Source organism: Mustela lutreola, chromosome 10 (genome assembly GCF_030435805.1).
Source record: "Mustela lutreola isolate mMusLut2 chromosome 10, mMusLut2.pri, whole genome shotgun sequence".
Classification (NCBI taxonomy): Eukaryota; Metazoa; Chordata; class Mammalia; order Carnivora; family Mustelidae; genus Mustela; species Mustela lutreola.
The window spans coordinates 5,775,309-5,795,134 of record NC_081299.1 but is presented as its reverse complement, the minus strand read 5'-3'; the positions used below and the strand labels follow the sequence as shown (position 1 = coordinate 5,795,134).

Sequence of the window (19,826 nt, the reverse complement as noted above, 5' to 3'; positions counted from 1 at the left end):
TAGTTTACAATACGTAGTATTTTGGTAGCCTGCAGTGGGTAGTATTTTATTGATTTCTTTTTAAAAAGATTTTATTTACTTATTTGACAGACCAAGATCACAAGTAGGCAGAGAGGTAGGCAGAGAGGGAGGACGAAGCAGGCTCCCTGCTGAGCACAGAGCCTGATTCCAAGAGCACAGAGCACAGAGCTTGATTCCAAGACCCTGCGATCATAACCTGAGCTGAAGGCAGAGGCTTTAACTCACTGAGCCACCCAGGTGCCCTGTATTTTGTATTTTTAAATAATTTATTCTTAAAATATGTTAAAACTCAATTTCTTATTTTCTTAAGGAAATTTACATGAGTAATGCCAAAGTCATAATATTTTTTAGGCATCATAATCTATTTTGAATTTTTGATATTACTGACTTTTAGCAAAGACAAATGAGGGCTTAGTCTATAGATAAACATTCCTGAGAAGGCCAGTGGATAGGAAAAATGCCTTATGGTGTGATGGTTCATTTTTGTATAAAAAGTGGCTATTTTTCTTTTCCTGATAGTCTCTCAAGTTAGGCCTGCAGAACTGAACCTTTTTCTCCATACTTTCCTTTTCTCCTTCTAGTTCATTTCCTAGGAAAAGGTCAGTACCACCCACACACAGCTTTTGTGACTTGGAGGGTAGTGTTGGATAATGAAGTGAGACCCATGAAATTATCAACTGTTTTTAGTTTGTAGAGTGAAGAATTAAATATTACTTAGAGACATAGTGGAAGGTACAGTTGAAATAATTCTTTCAGAGGAGTTGTTCCTGTCCACTAGTTTAGCTGTTCTCACGTGTTAGGAGTGAGTACGTCAGTGTGGCCCCACTCTTCTTACATGGTGATTTCTAAGTCAAGAAAAGGTACACATTCTTGATTTGGTGCTTCTGAAGGCCACACCTTTTTTCTCCTTTTGTTTAAAGTAAAGGCCATGGTTGCTTAGTTGCTATCTATAAGCATTATAATAAACTATAAAGGGGTATTGGACTTACTCCCCGCTGTTTGTTTGGAGTAAGCCAGGAATAATAAATATATGTGGTGAGACCAAATGTCCTTTTCACATGTAAATATGAGGCTTAAAATTTTATTTAATCCTTTAAGAAGCAAGAGGGGGGATGAAATCCTTAGCCCCAAGTTTAATGGACAAAATGTTGTTAGATATTTCTCCTGGCAATTATGGGGTAATCTTGTTGAAAGTTACTTTGAATCACCATCACCTTTTTGCAGGATATAAATGTCAGCTTATGAATGGAGGGGATAGTATTCACATAAGTGAAAATCACAGTGAGGCTTTGGGAATAAATAATCTCATAGCACTTTATTGGCCCCATTTTCTCAGCTTCTCGGCAGGCTGTTTTCACTCATGACCGACAGTCATTATAGGATACATGGGATTTAAAGTTTTAATGGTTCACAATTATTGTAAAGTTGGGTAATTCATTTTCTCCTGGTTTATTTGGATTTTAGAACTAAGAAAAGAGTTTTAATTTTACTATTCTATAAAATATGTATCTAAAAATGTTTAATGTTCTATGTGAAATGTTTTCAATGTGGAAAACTTTAGGCAGTCTCATCTTTTCTTAAAAAGGAGCCTAAGAAAGTTCGAGATAATTTGATATTGCAGAGAGCTGCTGTGCAAGAGTATTGGTCAAGTCTTACTATTCAAACGTGATTCCTTAGAACTGGACAAGTAAAACCCATTAGAAGAACGGAAGAAAATCAGGGAAACAGATACTGTCTATGTTTTCTGATTCGTAAATAAGAACAGTGATATGCTTTAAAATGTATTTTTTAATATTTAAAATGTTTTAATAATTATTTGAACTTTCACATATTTAAAATAATGCCAAGGTGCTTTGAAATGCCTTACTTGGTTTAAAACTCTGAATTTGAATGAATAAGGATTTGCATGATCTGATTGATTAATGAATTCTAGTGCAAACAGTTAAAGAGCAATTCGTTTTTATTGGATGATTATGGTACAGAGTATTGAGTATATTGTACATTCTGATACACAGCTGAACTTTTGATTTGTCTGCAGAGCGGGTATGGGGAGGAGGGGGGATGTGGTAGGGAAGGTCATGTCGCCAACGATGTTGGCTTCATCCCGTGAGGCCGTGGGAGCCGGAGACTGACTCACGGGAGTGTCCTGTGCGGTGCCCGGTGTACTCTGGAGCGCGAGCTGGGCCAAAAGGAAAGAAAACCATCATGATGAACACGTTCCCAGTATTGGCTTATTTTCCTGGGATTCATGTTCTTGTTTGTTTTCAAGGAGACATAGAAAAACAGGTCATTAATGGAGGATATGAAAATCTTGGATCACAGGAGGTTGTTAGTGATTCTAAAGAATTGAATGTAATAAGGCTCCCTAAAAATGGTTTAATATCAAAAAGTTTATCTGTCATTTTTAAACACCTTTAAGAGCAGAGATTCTTATATAAGTATTTGATTTTATGGAGTTTTTAGTTCATTTAAAACCACACAAAATTGGATTGATTAGTTTTTGGGAAGTGTTATGTACTCTCTAGAATATTTGAAAGGGAACACGCTCCAACTGTTATTTGAGGTGTCTTTTTTTGATGCTCACAAGGACGGTGCTGACTTTCAGGAGTTGCTCTATAATTGGCTGCTGCTTTTAAATGTCTTTAAAGTTTAAAAGAAAAATAAAATAGACGTGTGATACATACCAGACTGGTTTTGCCCCTAAAAGAAATAATGCCTGTCTTGAGCTTTACGTTTTGTTCAGGTGGGTGTTTGTGAGAAAATTAAAGCTCATTTGAATTGTGTCTTTTTTCCTTCTAGTATTAAGCCTTTGTCTTTTACTTTTAGCTTTATAAAATTAAACCAGGACTTTGAGAATCATAAGGTCTTTCTTTGACCCGCTAATGTCTTGAATATTTCCTTATTAAGTATCTGTCTTATGCCCCTAGCATCTCACATTGGAAACTCTTCTGAAAGCTCAGTTTGTCCACTTGTGGTTCATTTTATAGTTGTGTTTATCTGACACCGTTGCTTTTTTGTTTTTAATCTAAGCAAAGCATGCCATTGTCACTGTGCTTTGGCACTGTGTCGCATCTTAACTTGGTTATTTTGGGGGCACACACCATACTGCTTTTCATCAGGACCCAGATTCCATTGTGGACCAGAAGGGTCATAGGTTTGTTCTTACTGAAACAAGGAAACAGCTCTGATTGACGCACAAAGGCTAACTTCAGCAGTAGAATAAATTCTCTGAGAGGCCATCTGCTAAAAGGTGGTGCGGATTCCTGCTTGTGTGCTGCGTGCCCCTAGTAACCAGGGCCGGAGGGGACGTTGGGCATGCTAACTGAAAGCTCTTTTCTTTTTTAGGTCCACAACTCCCAGGCCTGCTGCAGATCTCCAACTCCTGCTTTGTGTGACCCCCCAGCATGCTCTCTGCCGGTGGCATCACAGCCACCACAACATCTATCTGAAGCCGGGAGAGGGCCTGTAGGGGTAAGGAGAATCCCGTTTTTAAAAGCTATCAATATTTTATATCCCATAGGGTATAAAATAGGAATATTACCTCCCTCCCCAGAGCCCCTTTAAAAATGTGCTGTATTGTATGTGTTTTTAAAGGAGTAACAAGTACATGCACAGAGGAAGCAAAATACGGGACTTGCCTTACCCCTCTAGGACAGTTCCAGAAGTCAGCGGGGTTTGGTGGTGTGGGGTATTTGGGTGCCAGCAGAGAGCATGCTGGGCCGCTGCAAGGAGCAGGAGCTGGCAATCAGCAGCGAGTATGGATGTTGGCAACTGAAAGGGGAAAAAAGGGGGTAAGTTTGAGTCCAAATGTGGAATGCACACTTCCCCAGCATCTTTGGGACTCAGGGCCCATGAATCCAAACTATTTTGGATGCTGTCCTCTCAGGTGATATTTTATAGAATATTGCTGAGGAGTAGTGAGGCTTTTCTGCAATGCCAGATACAGAATTAAACACTTCCAGAGTCTTGAGTTAGGGCATAGATCTGGTGCTCTCAGCTGTGCCCTGGTAACGTCTCTGGTACCTGGTGGTAATGACGTGTGTGAGACGCCGCAGGAGAGTGTCTGTGGTGTTCTGTCCCCAGAACACAGGGCCTGGCGTTAGTGATCGGTGGGTTATTTGTGTGGGTTGTATCTCACCTTTTATGAAAGTTGTATATACACCTGTCTTACTTTTTTTCCCTCTTTGTAAGGATTTAGTGATAACATTTCCTGAAAGACAGGTGTTTATTATTCTGATTAACTGCTGTTAACCGGGAAAGAAGGGTGAGGACCTGTCTTTCTCTTTTTTTTTTTTTTTTTTTTTAAAGATTTTATTTATTTATTTGACAGACAGAGACCACAAGTAAGCAGAGAGGCAGGCAGAGAGAGAGGAGGAAGCAGGCTCCCTGCTGAGCAGAGAGCCCAATGCAGGGCTTAATCCCAGGACGCCGGGATCATGACCTGAGCGGAAGGCAGAGGCTTTAACCCACTGAGCCACCCAGGCGCCCCTGTCTTTCTCTTTTGTATGTAACCTGACTATGGGGTTCAAATCCAACTCATTTACAAAATAACACCAGGGAGTAGGAGAAGGGAGTGCTGCAAATGGGCTCTTGCACTTGGGAAAGTTTTGGGAAGGTAGGCAGGTTTTGAGGAGCTAGGTTTGTAACATGTGGACAGGCAGACTGGAGGAGCCTTCCAGGTGTACGAGTCAGCTTGTCGCTATAAGCCACGTAGGCAGTGGGCCCGGTGAAGCTGGGAATTGAGAGAAGATGACCACAGGACGTCTGTGAAGAGCACAGGTTAGTGAGTTGTGGGAACAGAGGTGGGATGTAATGTGGGGCCAGATCATAGAGCATTGTAAAGGTGAGAACAGGGAAGATTTTATGTGATAGGCAGAAGAGAAGCCTTTGTAGGCTTTTTTATTCCAGGCAAGCTGATTTGCAAATGCCTGCTTACGAAGATGGATTGGGTAGTACAGTGGAGCCGGGGCAGACTGTGGGAGCTCCAGTTAGGTGGTGAGGGCTATCACCCATGTGTAAAGTGAAGAGGACCAGGGCAATGGAGATGTTGGATATTAGTAATCGTAAACAAAGCTAGGATAATCATCACAACAATAATTTCATGTTCAAATAGTTTCTGGTGTAATTTATCAAGAATTAGACCAGAAAAAATGTTCACACTGAGGAATCCTTGGAATTCTTGATATAATAACCATTCACAATGGAAGATAAGACCCAATGTAGTGGATAAAAGTCTATTTTTAATCTTTGGAGAGATGCACTGACATCATAAAGGACAAATTAGCAGAGTCCCAACTTGACCACCTACTTAAAAAACTTAAGCCTTTACCAATTGTTTTCCGTATGTTTCTAAGAAATGATTTTATCTTTCAGGCTGGTATTTTCTCACTTTATTCTCCATTTAGTGTGGGTGTCATTGTTAGACTGTCATTTACCACAGTATTCACTAATCAGGATTTGTTGAATGGACTTAAAATTCTGCTCATAATAACAATGATTTTTAGTAAGCTTTTTGTATTAGCGTTAGTGATGACCAGTATTTGTTTGTTTATGTATTTATTTATAGCAGTAAAAAGTATTGTGTTCAGTGGGGTAAGTAAATTCATGATTGGTGGCATATTTAGGTACCATCATATGTAGGTTTAAGAAGATTCTATAATATAAAAAAAAAAAAAAAAAAAAAAAAAGAAGATTCTATAATAAGATAATAAATCTTTGAGTCAAGATGATGCTGCATAAACCAAACTGTATTGATTGTTCTTTAACAACGCTTCTTGCTGCCAAAGTCATTTGAGCTGGATCTGAATCAGATCCAGTTGGCAAAGCTACCCCCCATGTGTGGAGCTCTCATAAATTCTGCAGGCACACAGATCTAATACAGTGCAATGAGAGAGCTGCTGGCAGAAAAAAATTGATTACAGGGTTGCAGACAATATCATTAACAGTTCTTGCCATTATACACCAGATGTCTTCCCTAATAGACTATTTTTGTTAATTTAGTTTTTATAGGGTAGTGCTAACTGCGTCATAATTTAACTTTCTATGTATATTCAGGTATATGTGATCTGTGTTTCTACACTGATGATGATCTCAACTCAGATTTAATCTTACAAATTTTAACTTACCTGTTCATATTTTTAAAAAGGCAACCTTTTTACTTACGGAGAATCTATTAGCTTTTTTGTTTGTTTGTTTTTTAAAGCAAAAAGTGCTGTATTTGCTGGCAATTCAGGGGTAGTGAGGGAGGTGGAAAGACAGAGAAAACATTTCCCAGAGCCTCCCTAGACTGGGCAAAGATGATCCCCTCCAGGCACACACACCCCCCCCCCCCCCCCCCCCCCCCAGTATTGGATGGTTTCAGTGGCAAGGACAGATTCTACCCAAGGAGAAAAGTACAGCTATTTAAAGGAGACTTAAGATGCTTACTTATTTCCTGTGTCATGGATGCAGCTCTGCAGGCAGGAATTCTTGTTGGCAGCATCTGACTGCTTCCTCACTAGGAGATGAAGGATTTGACTAATTTGTTTAGTATTTTTTAAAAAGATTTTTATTTATTTATTTGACAGACAGAGATCACAAGTAGGTAGAGAGGCAGGCAGAGAGAGAGAGAGGAGGAAGCAGGCTCCCCGTTGAACAGAGAGCCCAGTGTGGGGCTCCATCCCAGGACCCTAAGATCATGACCTGAGCCAAAGGCAGAGGCTTAACTCACTGAGCCACCCAGGCACCCCAATTTGTTTAGTATTTTTATTGTGTAGTTGTATGTTTTTTGCGTGTTTATGATCGCTGTTAAATGACTAATACAAATAAATAAAACAGGACTGTAATAGTGGAACAAACTTTTATTTCTGTTTTTTTTTTTTTTTTTTTAAACTACTGGTTTTGTTTTTGGTGCATTCTTTAGAGTTCCTTTATAACAGGGGACATATTAATTATGTTTTTGACACTTAGTTTTCTTACCTATAAAATGGGCACAGCACTACTGTCTACCCCAAGGGTTGTTGCAAAGTGTAATGAAATAATTCATTGAATTGCTTAGCATGGTATTAAGCATATAATAAGCATTCAGTAAGTGTAATCTGTTGTCTTATAGTTTTTCATTGTACCAGCTCATGTTTTAAATAATTTATTAGTATTCTAGACAATCTTGTTCTAAGGTCCATAGGGCCGAAGGACTCTGAGTTTATCAGGGTCTGTGAACTTCTTAAAATTCTTGCAGGGTTTTATATGTATGTGAATTTTTCTGGAGAAAGTATTTGTTTCAACCACGGGTGCTAATCAGTAGATTCCTATAAATGTTGAAAAAAAATTCTAAATTAAGATTAGAAACTGTGGCTCTATAAAGTCTGCAGTGTGTCATTTAAAACCTCAAATCAGCTAGCTGTTTGTTAAGGAAGTAAACTAACATTGACCATTTACTTTATGTCTAGGCATTGTGCTACTCTTTTCACATAGTTTAATTTGTGATATTTATTTCATTTTGCAGATGAGAAAATTTGAGGTTTATAATTATATAAGATCTTGCCTTGAGTGAATGTCAGGACTGAGTTTAACTCGGGACCTCACCTTGGCCCTTGTGTGGTCTCTGCTGCTCTCACAGCTGACTTTTGTACTTCCCCTTGAGTGAATGTCAGGACTGAGGTTTAACTCGGGACCTCACCTTGGCCCTTGTGTGGTCTCTGCTGCTCTCACAGCTGACTTCTGTACTTCCTGGATGGTCCCTGGATGTCTTCACTTTACTTGAAGACCTCCTGAGCTGCATGCTGCACACTTGCTTGGTAGAGCAGACGGCTTCTGCCACTGAGAGTGTCCCAGGGTGGCCCTCGCCCTGACTAGACACTGGTGGGAAAAGCACGGTGTGAGAACCCTTAGTAGCAGTTCATTTTGTTTTTGCGTTAGCTTTTGTGGTGATTATCTTTTTAGTGTCCCTTTGTTTAAAAATGCATGATTAACCAACAGCTGCTCTTTGGGTTTCCTTTTTATTTATCTTAATGACATCTACATACATTTGAAAAATAATTCCTGTAGTCTGTTGTGTTTGTTCATCTGTGTGTGTGTGTTTCAGGTAAAACTTCATACATGTAAGAAATTGGGCTTTGCATTTCCCTTGGAGTAAATCCGCTCCACGGAAGTGCCCAAGCCTGCTCCACTAACACAGAGCAGGGAGCGAGGGCCCTGTGGCTTTCCCCAGATCCCTGCTTAGGCCAGAATCTTGGTCTCCTGTGTCTCTGGTCAGTGAGTGCTCTTTCCACTGCTCCTTGCTACCTACCTCAACTCTGAAAGGATGTCTTGTAGCGGGCCTATGCCATACATCATTTACTTCTTTAAAATCTAAGAATGCTTTGCTTAATATCTACTTTAAACTTTTGTGACTGTAATTCATACCAGTGTTAAGATAGTATTTCTTACTGTGGAAGGCAGTAGTACCTCTTACTGTGGAAGGCGCTTATCATTTTCAAGAATCATTTCTAACACTGGTATTTTTCATACTTGGGGCTTCAGTACCATCTAATAATTAAAAGGAAACATTTATTATAAAATGCCATTTTAGGGGCACCTGGGTGGCTCAGTGGGTTGGGGCCTCTGCCTTTGGCTCAGGTCATGGTCCCAGGATCCTGGGATCGAAGCCCCACATCAGCCTCTCTGCTCTGCAGGGAGCCTGCTTTCTCCTCTCTCTGCCTGCCTCTCTGCCTACTTGTGATCTCTGTCTGTCAAATAAATAAATAAAATCTATAAAAAAAAATAAAGTTAAAATGCCATTTTAAATGCTGATTATGTTTCTTTTGTAGTTCTGTGTAGAGAACTCTAATCTGGTTGCTTGTGTTGATATGCAGGGGTTTCTGAGGATATCCTGCTTTTTCAGTATTTCCTTGGCTCCCCCAGTTGACATTAAGAATGCCAAAAAAGGGCACCTTCATGGCTCAGTTCATTGATTGTCTGCATTTGGCTCAGGTCGTGATCCCAGGGTCCTGGGATTGAGTCCCACCTTGGGTTCCTTGCTCAGCGGGGAGCCTGTTTCTCCCTCTCTCTCTGTCCCCCAGCTTGTGTTCTCTCTCTCAAATAAATAAAATCTTTAAAAAAAAGAATACCAAAAATAACCACTGTCTTTTATATTTGATTGTAGTGAAAGGTGTTAAAACAATGGAGTTTTTAGAAAAATTGCTAATACAAATGCTGGGATTAATCCAACTACCCTAAATGAAAGGTGATTAATAGCTGTTGAATTTTAATGTAACAGGTTTAAAAAAAAAATCTTAAAATACCCAGCCAACCAGTATTAGTAATAGAGAGCATTATGACCTGCTTCCAGAGAAATTCCTTCACTTGGATTGGTTGTTTTCATATCCTGTTCTCCCATAAAGGCTAACTTCAGCTAATTTGTTATTAAGGGCTTTCATGTTCATCTGCTCTTTTTTTTTTTTTTAAACAAAAGGGGCATCAAGCCACATTTAGAGAACATAGATTTGAATAACCTTATTGTTTTATAAAACTGCGTACTATTTAAGCAGTCTTTTTGTAATCATAGGTCTATATGAGGGATAGGGATTCCTTGTAGGTTTCACTGAGCTACTTTTCTTTCAGTGATGCTACTCCATCACCCTTTATTACTTACAGATACTGTTGATCTTTTAGCCTTGCCTTCCTGGAGCTGTTTTATATTGTTAGAAAAATATCTAAGCAAATACGTGGAGTTCTCAGGTTTTATAAGTTTTCCAGAATTAATTTGACTAATATAAATTGCCAAAGAAATAACAGCACATGGAAATAGAACTTGCAGTTTTGTTTAGCTTAACTTTTTTTTAGTGTTAGCGTTATCCCTCATTTTAGGATATCAGATAGTACTTTGGTGAAGGCGGCTCTGGTAAATATCAAGGCCTTCAGTAGAGTACCGGATTTTTCTTAGGGACTGGAGTGAAGTTTTAGTGGTAAACTAAGGTTAATCAGTCTCTTTCAGGGTTTGTAGAAATTATTATACTAAGTTATTTTGACTCCTGCCTCGAAGTGAGCATTTTCTGGTTTTGTCTTTGATTTCATGTTATGTCATTAGACTGAATATCAGGTACTTGTTCGTTCGTTCTTTTTTTTTTTTAAATGGGCTTTTTAGTCTTTTTTTTTTTTCCCCTTCTTTTTTTAAGGTTTTATGTATTTTAGTGGGAGAGAGAGCAAGAGAGTACAAGCGGTGGAGAGGGAGAAGCAGGGAACCCGAAGCGGGGCTCAATTCCAGGACCCTGGGGTCATGACCTGAGCCGAAGGCAGACGCATAACCCACTGAGCCACCCAGGTGCCCAGTAGGCTTTAGTCTTTAGAATGGTTTTAGGTTCCCCACAAAATTGAGCAGAAGGTGGAGTGATTTCCCATATCTCCTACATCTCCATGTGTTTTCATGGCTCAAAATTTATTTCTTTTTCATGCTGAATAGTATTTCATTATTTGAATATAGAACAGTTTATCCATTAGCCTACTGAAAGAGACCTTCATTCTTCTGAGTTTTAGCAATTATGAATAAAGCTGCTCTAACATCCATGTGCAGGTTTTTGTGTGGATATAAGTTTTTAATTCTTTTGGCTATATATCAAGGAGCATGAGTACTGGATTGTATGGTAAGAGTATGTTTAGTTTTTGAAGGAGCAATCAGATTGTTTGCCAGAGTAGCAGTATCATGTTGCGTTCCCAGCAGTGGTCGAGAGTTCCTTTTGCTCCACATCCTTGCCAACATTTGGTGGTGGTAGTGTTCTGGATTGTGGCCGTTCTGATAGGTCTGTAGTGGTATCTAATTGCGGTTTTGACTTGCATTTCTCTATAGCATTGATGTGAAGTTTTCCTCCCCACACCCCAATTCTATCTGTATATCTTCTTTGTTGAGGTGTCTTTTAAGGTTTCTGGTTCTGTCATTAATCAGGTTATTTTCTTATTGTTGAGTGTTAAAGGTTCTTTGCAAATTTTGGGCAGCAGTCTTTTGTCAGATGTGTCTTTTGTAGGTCTTTTCTTGGCAGTGTCTTTTGCAGAACAGTTTTCAATTTTAATGAAATCTAGTTTATCAGTTCTTTCTGTCATGGATTATGTGATTTGTGTTGAATTTAGAAAGTCTTGCCAAACTCAGGGTCATCTAGTTTTTTTCTTATATTATCTTCTAGAGGTTTTATAGTATTGCATTTTTACATTTCAGGTCTGTGATCCGTTTCAGGTCAATTTTTGTGAAGGATGTAAAGACTGTGTCTGGATTTCTTTCTTGTTTTTGCATGTAGGTGTCCAAACACCAGTCATTGAAAAACTATCTTTACTCCATAGTATCGCCTTTGCTCCTCTGTCAGAGGTCAGTTGATTGTATTTATCTGGGTCTATTTTTGGGCTCTCTGTTTTTGTTCTGAATCTGAGAGTAAAGTGTAGACGTCTTGACTCGTTACTTCTAAATAGTTAAGTGTGTGTTTTGTAAGAAGATGTTTGTTTATATAGCCACCACAGAGTTACCTAAAGCAGGAAATGTCACAGTGTAACAATACGAATCTAATCTGTAGACATCCACTGTTTGCCATGTGTCCCAGTAGTGCCTTCCATGGCACTTTGATTTGGGGCCAAGTAACCAGACCAGCATCATGCTGATACCTAGTTACTGTGTCTCTTAACTCTCCTTTAATCTGGAACAGTGTCTTAAGCCTTTTCGTTTTTTCATGGGATTGACATGTTTTTAAAGAGTACAGTCCAGGTTTTTTTGTTGTTTGCTGTTTCTTGCATATTAGATTTAGGTTATGCATCGTAGGCCAGACTATGTCTGTCAGTGGTTTTGTGTTAGAGATAATATGATATCATTTTGTCACATTATTAGTGATGTTAACTTTGATTATTTGGATAAGTAACTAACTTTTCCTTCGTAATTAGTAAGTAATTTGTAGAGAGAAACTTTGAGGCCATATAAGTATCCTATGCTTCATCAAAATTTGACCCACTAATATTAGCCCTCCGTGATCATTTTTTTAAAATATTTTATTTATTTATTTGACAGAGAGAGAGAGATCACAAGTAGGCAGAGGTAGGCAGAGAGAGAGGTGGAAGCAGGCTCCCCGCTGAGCAGAGAGTCCGATGTGGGGCTCGATCCCAGGACTCTGGGATCATGACCTGAGCCGAAGGCAGAGGCTTTAACCCACTGAGCCACTCAGGCGCCCCCTCCGTGATCATTTTTGCTGAGTCACTGTGGTGATTGTGGAATGGCACTGATTTTTTGTTTGTTTTGTTTTGTTTTGAACTCAGGCTAAATTGCTCTGCCTTTGAAAAAAAGATCAGCATTCAGCTACCATTTATTCAAGTGTGGTATTTTTGTGTACAGTGAAAGGAAGAAATGGAGAGAGAGGGGTGAGGTGATGGAAAAGCTTGTTTGAGGCTTTAGGGTATTTCATTTTTAGCAACAGAGGCTATATACATTTTCAGTGGTTTTTTTTTTTTTTTTTAAGTAGAAAGAGGGAAAAACCTGTGATGGTGGGTTCCCCCCCCCCCCCCCCCTCTTTACACTCTAGTGGTGAGAAAAGCTGCCTGGAAGTAATAGATCATGGACGTGGTTCAAAAAATACACATTTTTACTGTTGAAACTGTGGTCTTGATTTGGTTCGTGTTGGCAGCATTTACTAGTGATCAAGTTACTTAATCTCTCTGCCCTTCAGTTTCCTCACTATAAAACCAGAATATTATATTAGTAGCTCTGGAGCAAGGCCCAGGAATCCATAGCTTTTCCAAGCACTCCCCAGGAGATGCTGATGGGCAGCCAGCTTTAGGAAATGCGAGTCTACCTTCTGCCTCAGTGACTGTTGTAAATGCAGATTTGATCATGTCCTTTGCAGGAGATAGATCAGTCCCAGAACTTCTTATGTTTCTCAAACCTGAGCATCTTACGCATTTGAAAAATTGTTTTTGTGCTTCTCCCTTATCACTTAATGTCTTGCCTTCTCCAGCATACAAATTAGGTATAATCTGCATATTTATATCCCTACTACAGCTTTAAGAGACAGTTTATAAATTAATTCAAACAAAACGAAAGAAAAAAAAATGAAATTCTAACTACCAACATTAGTTTAATAGAATGGGTGATTTGTGTTTTGCTGAAATGGAAGAGCCACTTGCTACTGATTGCCTATGGGCCCAGATTAGTAGGGGCTGGGGTATGGTGTATAGCATGTTTAGATACAATAGCAGGTTCCTCAGGATGACTCAGCTCTTCCTTTTCTTTCATTTTTGTTGTGATAATTGAGAAGCCTCCTTAAGTGTTAAGTGTAGCTTGCCATGATGTGACTTTGCCCTTATGTGGCCTTAATATGTGGCAGGTTCAGTTTATCTGATTTACTTACTTTGTGATACCCATGGTAATACTACTTAGTTATTTGATTGTATATAAACTTAATCAGAACTAAATCATGTATTTCTAAACTCTGTTAATTAAAATTATAAAATAGCCAAGAAAATGAATACATTAAAAAAAGTTAGGATATACATTGAAATGAAAAGAAAAATGAGTCCTCTCCTTCTCCCGCTTTGCCATCTCTTGCTGCTCTCCAAGAGAGACAGCCAGCCAATGCCCCTGACGTTGTGCCCTGGCTACTTCATGTATATATACAGTTAATCCTTTTTTTTTTTTTTTTAAGATTTTAGTTACTCATTTGAGAGACAGAGATCACAGTCGGGGGGGGGGGGAGCAGGCCCCCTGCTGAGCAGAGACACCCCCCCCCCCCCCCGAATGTGGGACTCAATTCTAGGACCCTGGGATCATGACCTGAGTCGAAGGCCAAGGGTTTAACCCACTGAGCCACGCAGGCGCCCCCATATACAGTTAATTCTTAAGGAGTGTGGGGTTTAGGGCACTAACCTCCTCCTCCCGCCTCTCCGCCCCCCACAGTAGAAAATCCCTGTATAACTTTTGGCTCCCCAAAAACTTTTAACAGCCTAAATGATGACATGAATAGTTGCTTATTATATCTTTTGTATGTTAAATGAATTATGAACTGTATTTTTTTTTAAGATTTTATTTATTTATTTGACAGAGATTCCAAGTAGTCAGAGAGGCAGGCAGGGAGAGAGGAGGAAGCAGGCTCCCTGCTGAGCAGAGAGCCTGACTCGCAGGGCTAGGACCCTGGGATCATGACCTGAGCTGAAGGCAGAGGCCTTAACCCCCTGAGCCACTCAGGCGGCCCTGAGAACTGTATTCTTAAAGTAAAGTAAGGTAGAAACAAAGAAGATATTATTAAGAAAAACGAGGAAGAAAGAATACCTTTGTATTACTCTAATGTGACAGATCTACATGTAAGAGGGCCTACCACTGTAAACCTGTGTCGTTCAAGGCTCCACTGCAGTCTGTCCTTCTGGCCAGAGTAAATGAAACAACTGTGCTTCTTTAGCTGCTTGTCCGCAGTGCATAGAACAGTTCCTGACTCTGAGAAGTTGCTCCTTATTGAATTGGTGGTTTTCTTCATTTAGAAGACAGGAAAAATATATATATATTATGAAAGAATAAGGTGAAAAAGGATTGTTTTTTAAAGGAATACGTTAAATGTGACAAATGAGACCATCAGTGCAGAGTATAACCATTTAATACAGTCAAGAGGGGAGATCAGCCAGTACCAGCCAGGAAACCTAGCGTACATGTGTATTGGGTTTTTCGGAGGGAAGTGACAGGTGTTTTTCCACCCTGTTTTCTACCTCGCACTGACAAGGGAGAGGTGTGGGACCCAGAGGAGATTTCTGATGACGGTTTCAGTGATTAGATATAAGTATATGGCTCAGGAAAAAAATTTTTTATTTTAAATATTTGTTTCCATGCCTGTTGGAATTCTCAGGGGCTTGTGGAACTCATAACAGCATATACCTTGTACACATGCACATATCCCTTTTTCAGCTAACGTAATATGAAGCCGGTTTATTATGTTTTTTATTTCATTTATTTGCTGTTTTGGTCTCTAGTGCTGGTTTTCTTTGCCCTTTGAATCTCTCTTAGAGGGGAGCTCACTGTAATCTTAAAACAGAAAAGTGGGGGATGTATTGTTGGTTATGAGGCGGCTGCCCTTGGTTACAGCCTCTTGACAAGTGAGGATTCTGTGATGCCTGTGATGCCGGAATCAAATGGAGAACGCTGCTGCACTGCCCCAAGGCCTTGTAACAATTTATAGTTTGGATGGAAAAGCAGAAGGAACTAAAAGGCAGTTATACAATGCCTTTGGTGTCCTGCAGTAGGTGTGTGTGGTGACCAGAGACCCTTGGGATTAATTAGTAAGGTGCCTTGAGCCAAAGGATTGCGGAGGGATGTTTAGGAATTGCATCCAAAGGCAAATTAGCAGCAGAAGTGGCTGACCCCAGCTTCTTACTCCCACACATTTGGTGGGAGGGTGGAGCTAATTGTCTACAACAACAGAAAGGAAATTGAATGACATTAGTGGAGTTTTAGTGTAGTGTAACTGGCGAGCAGAACATTCTGTCAGGGATGAAGCCGGTTTGATTTATACTTGAATCAGAGACCATTGGCTTGATTTCAGTCTAAACATTTTTTTAAAAATGTATTTCTAGTGTATAAAGATTCAGAAATACTCTTAATATTACTACTAAATTTACTATTTGGTTAAAAAACTTTTTTTGGAAGTTCGGGGACTTTGTAACCTTCCCTGTTAGAATGGGGAATTGGTGGTCGATACCTATACAGTTTTGCTTTGTTAGTAGTGCCTGCTTGGATATATTGAAAATGTCCACAGATGTCCAGAGATTGGCACACTCCCCACAGTGATTGAATGTCAATCTGCTCCTAAGAAATTGAGCAGATTTGTTAACAAACAAGATGGGAATGCACAAAGATAACTGATGCATTGTTACACTTACTTAAAAGAAAGGCAGCTGGCAAATGATAATTGACAGATATGTTTAATCTGTAGAACTTGAAATGCTGCTATGGTTACTGTTGGTTAAGTAGGGAAGACACGTCCATGAGACCAGGGCTTCTCTAGAAACGGATGAAGAACGACAAAGAATTCAAGGTGACAGTTAAAGGATTGCATGGCAGGAAAGGCACTGTGATTAAATCCCCTGATGTTGTCACTGAGCTGTAAGGCTGAAGATAACGCGCTCTCCTCAGCTGAAAACAAGAATCGATACTCACTCCTTGATGGGCTAAATTATTAAAAAGAGCCCTTCTTACAGTGTTTCATTATCTTGGATTTGCCTCAGCTGGTGATTTGTCGGCAGCATAGGAAGATTTGCTAGGCATTTTGTATTAAAATTATTCAGTCGGCCGGTGGAGCCTTTGGATAATTCCTTCCATTTAGCAGTGCTCTTGAATAGATGTGTGATTTACTTTTGCCTAAGTGGCTTTGTATCTTTTGGAGTTACTAAACAGAGTGTTAGGCTTTCTTTCATTCTTTTTAAACCTTGTTTTCTTGTTTGTTTGTTTTCTTTTTTGTAGCTGGGGGTGGGTGGTTAACAGATTATTTTAGTGATGCCCTTAGCAAACATCAGCTGCATTTGGCACTTTACGTCAGCCTGTCATGTTGGTTAATGCATGCTGAGTTTTATAGTCTTCCCGTAGGAGAAAAATTTTTTAAGAAGTTGACTTCATTTTTATTAATAGTGTGTGTGGGGGTGTGTGTGTGTGTGTGTCCCTTAGTGGTTTTAATTTAATTTGTTGGCTGATGTGATTTCAGCCAAGTTGAAAAGCAAAGTAACCTCATCTCATGAGCTTTAGGGAGAGAGGAAAAAAAACTAGCACTGTGATCCCAGTATAATAAAAAGGCTAAGGAACGTAGAAGAGGAAGAGCCTTTGCGGTCGGTCAGTGCTTTGCCATTCTCCATTGGCCTGGGAAGAGTTATACAGGAGGCATTGCCATGTGGAAGCAAAATTTGACTTGTCCATTGGACCGGCACAGCTGGAATCTTCTGGATGAAGTTTGAAGCCTTCTGCCCTTCTACAGTCTGTCTGAGGAGAGATAAGACTCTGCTTCTCAGTGTTTCAAGATTGGTGGTATTTTTATATAATCTGTGGTAGAGACAGTACTGATTCTAAAAGATTTTATTTTTTATTTCATTATTTTTTTAGAGTGGGGAGGGGCAGAGGGAGAAGGAAAGAGAGAATCTTAAGCAGACTTCATGTCCAGTGAAGAGCCCGACATGGGGCTCGATCTTATGACCCGGAGATCATGACCGGAGCCCAAATCAAGAGTCAGACGTTTAGCCGACTGAATCATGCAGGCACCCCTCTAAAAGATCTTTTTGGTTCAGCCTCAGCCTCAGGAGGAGCATGCTTAGCTAGATAAAGCCGTGTTAAGAAACATTGGTCCCTGTAGTGGAACCATGAGGTGAGGCTAAAGAATAGTGTCAAATCACATTTCTGCTTCCCTGGAAAGCTGATCAGATTGAAAAATCCTTTTTATCTAGTGTGGAGGGGAGAGTAAATGGAATAAGGACGGAAAGAGAGGGAGATCTTTGTGAACTACTGTGGCTAGCTTCAGTAACGGTATGAGATGCGGCTTATGTGCGTGGAATCCAGCCATGATGGGTGCACGGCTGCCATGGAGAGACTCTGGTGTGGGAGAGCTCACCTGGGAGAAGTGAACCCCAGGTTGGGTTCCAGTGTCAGAGAATCTCTGGGGAGAGAGATCCTGTTCCTAAACATTGCAGCCAGCTCCCTTGGCCAGCTCCATTGCTTCTGTATGTGCCGGGGAGCCAGGAATGCCCTGTGAGCCCCACCTGTGTTCCTATAGATGCTTAATGATGATCTCTTGTGTGCTCTTTGTTTCCTGTTCCCCCGGCCTGATTTGTAGCTTGCCCTCCCTTTCCAAGTCTTTTTGGTTGAAAGGGTAAGTAAAGGACGTGGGTAGTGGTCTGTCCAGGAGCGAGAGAGAGGTGGCACTCCAGCAGGCTGATGGGTTGTACATTTCATAATTCTGATGAAGGAGTCTGTAAAATGCACACTTGTGTAATGTCACAGTACTGTGGAGAACACAATCTCTGTTTTCAACTTCTTTCATGATGCTGCTTTGAATGCATTTGGAATTCTTCTGAAAGAAAGAGATGTATTTCCCTTTTGTATTTTGGGGAGAAGGGCGGAGGACTGAAGCCTAGACAACCACTGGTGTTAACTTGCTCCTTGGATGAAATGATGCCTTCCTCTGATTGCCAGAGAAAATAGAATTACCTAACATTGACCGCTGAGTATCAGGCAGTTTGTTGAGCAGAGGAATGGGTTCTTTTAGAAGATGGACTAGAAAACTGTCAAAAGGATTAATCAATTAAAAAAAAAAAATCCAGTGAGATGTTTATTTACAAAATTATAGTGAAACTCCCTCGCTTTACAGACTTGATTATTGTTCAGGTCAAATTAGGTTATGCGTAAGTGCACTTTAGCCTCTCACTCTGCCTCGAATCCGACTCGGACATCCTGCTCCTCTCTCTGCACACGTGGGGCAGGGACCCTGCAGGCTCAATTCCTTTGTATCTGCATCTTCTTAGTCATGGGATCTGAACACATTGGTTCTTACTCCTACCAAATTTTCTAGTCCTATGTATTTTTTCTTCCTGTTGGTTTATTGCTTGGGTTATCATTTTAGAGATCTAGTTTAGGGAGAAGCAACATGAATTTCTTTGAAAATTCAAATGTCTGTTTAAAAATTAGCATTGGTACAAATGAAATGGTTAAATACTTGCTATTTTAGCTCCCAAAAGAAGCAGTGAGAGGTGAGACCCAGTGAAAGTTCCCTTTTAACTGGAGCATGCCCTGGGCATCTGTCATGTTTAATAATGCTTTTGACCTTTAGGAGTGTTGAACTTGGAATTTCTCTTAGGTCATCTTGGGGGGCATTGTCATACACTCTGTATTAGCATTGTTTCTAAAGATAGGTCACACCAGATCATACATAGACCTTTGAGGTTAATTCATTAGAGAAATTTGTTTTATCATTCAAATTGAGTTTTCCCTGTAAGGGAGATAAAATATCAGTGTGTTTCACTAGATTTTTGAGTCACAGACTGCTTTGTTTTTGGCGTACTGGTTGGAGATGTTTCTGTCTTTGTGTGTCAGCTTTTTTCCAGGTTAATCTTACATCTCATGAACTATAACTGCATATATGTTCACAAAGGTATTTAGGAAACTTAGGCTCGTTCTTGACAATTTCCTGAGAAGTGCCATCTTAGTTTTTGCTGCTGCTCAGGTAGGTGATTAGTAACATTATTACTTCTACACAGGTGTTTTTTTTGCAGCCAGTGGGTGGTAATAAGCATATTGCATATAAGAAGAATTAAATGTATGGCTTTTTTTTTAGGTTATTTTTTCTTTGGCAGTCAGCTTATACCTGTAAAGAATATTGTACATAATAAATAAAAACATTAAAGTTTGGGTCCTAATTTTCCATGTGGGTCCTTTTTTTTTTTTTTTTTTTTTTTTTCCTTTTTAATGTTGCAACAAAATATTCAGGACAGCAGAATAGCCTTTGAAAAATCTTTTTAATGAAAAGTATGACTTTTCTATTTAATTTAGTATTTAACAGATAAGTATTGATATGGGCAAATACTTCAGTGTTTGTTGCTGCTGATGAAATAAAACATTTGATACCCACATAAGCAAAGAAAATTTGCCCAAATAAAAATGAGTCCATAGTCACAGATGACATGGCTGATCACCAGCTTTTTAATAATAGACTTTTGCTCACAGATGCATCGTGGGAACTGAGTGGGGCTGGACACATGCCAGCCTTTCTTCACCATTTAAAGAACAGTACAGAACTCATCAGAGTGACAGTGGTTCTTAGAAGCCTTTATATTAAAGGACATTATTATTATTACCAAGACCATAT

General features: G+C 39.7%; 1 protein-coding gene across 3 annotated transcripts in view; it reads left to right on the top strand.

Moving 5' to 3' along the window:
• RERE (arginine-glutamic acid dipeptide repeats) overlaps positions 1 to 19,826 on the top strand; it is a 422,365-nt gene that overhangs the window by 203,047 nt on the left and 199,492 nt on the right. For 2 of the 3 annotated variants that reach the window (XM_059138457.1, XM_059138459.1), the window contains exon 4: positions 3,367 to 3,492. The exons of the other annotated variant lie outside the window; for it this stretch is intronic. In XM_059138457.1, the coding sequence (XP_058994440.1) occupies positions 3,367 to 3,492 (126 nt within the window). The remainder of the gene's footprint in view (positions 1 to 3,366; positions 3,493 to 19,826) is intronic. 3 annotated transcript variants of the gene reach the window in all.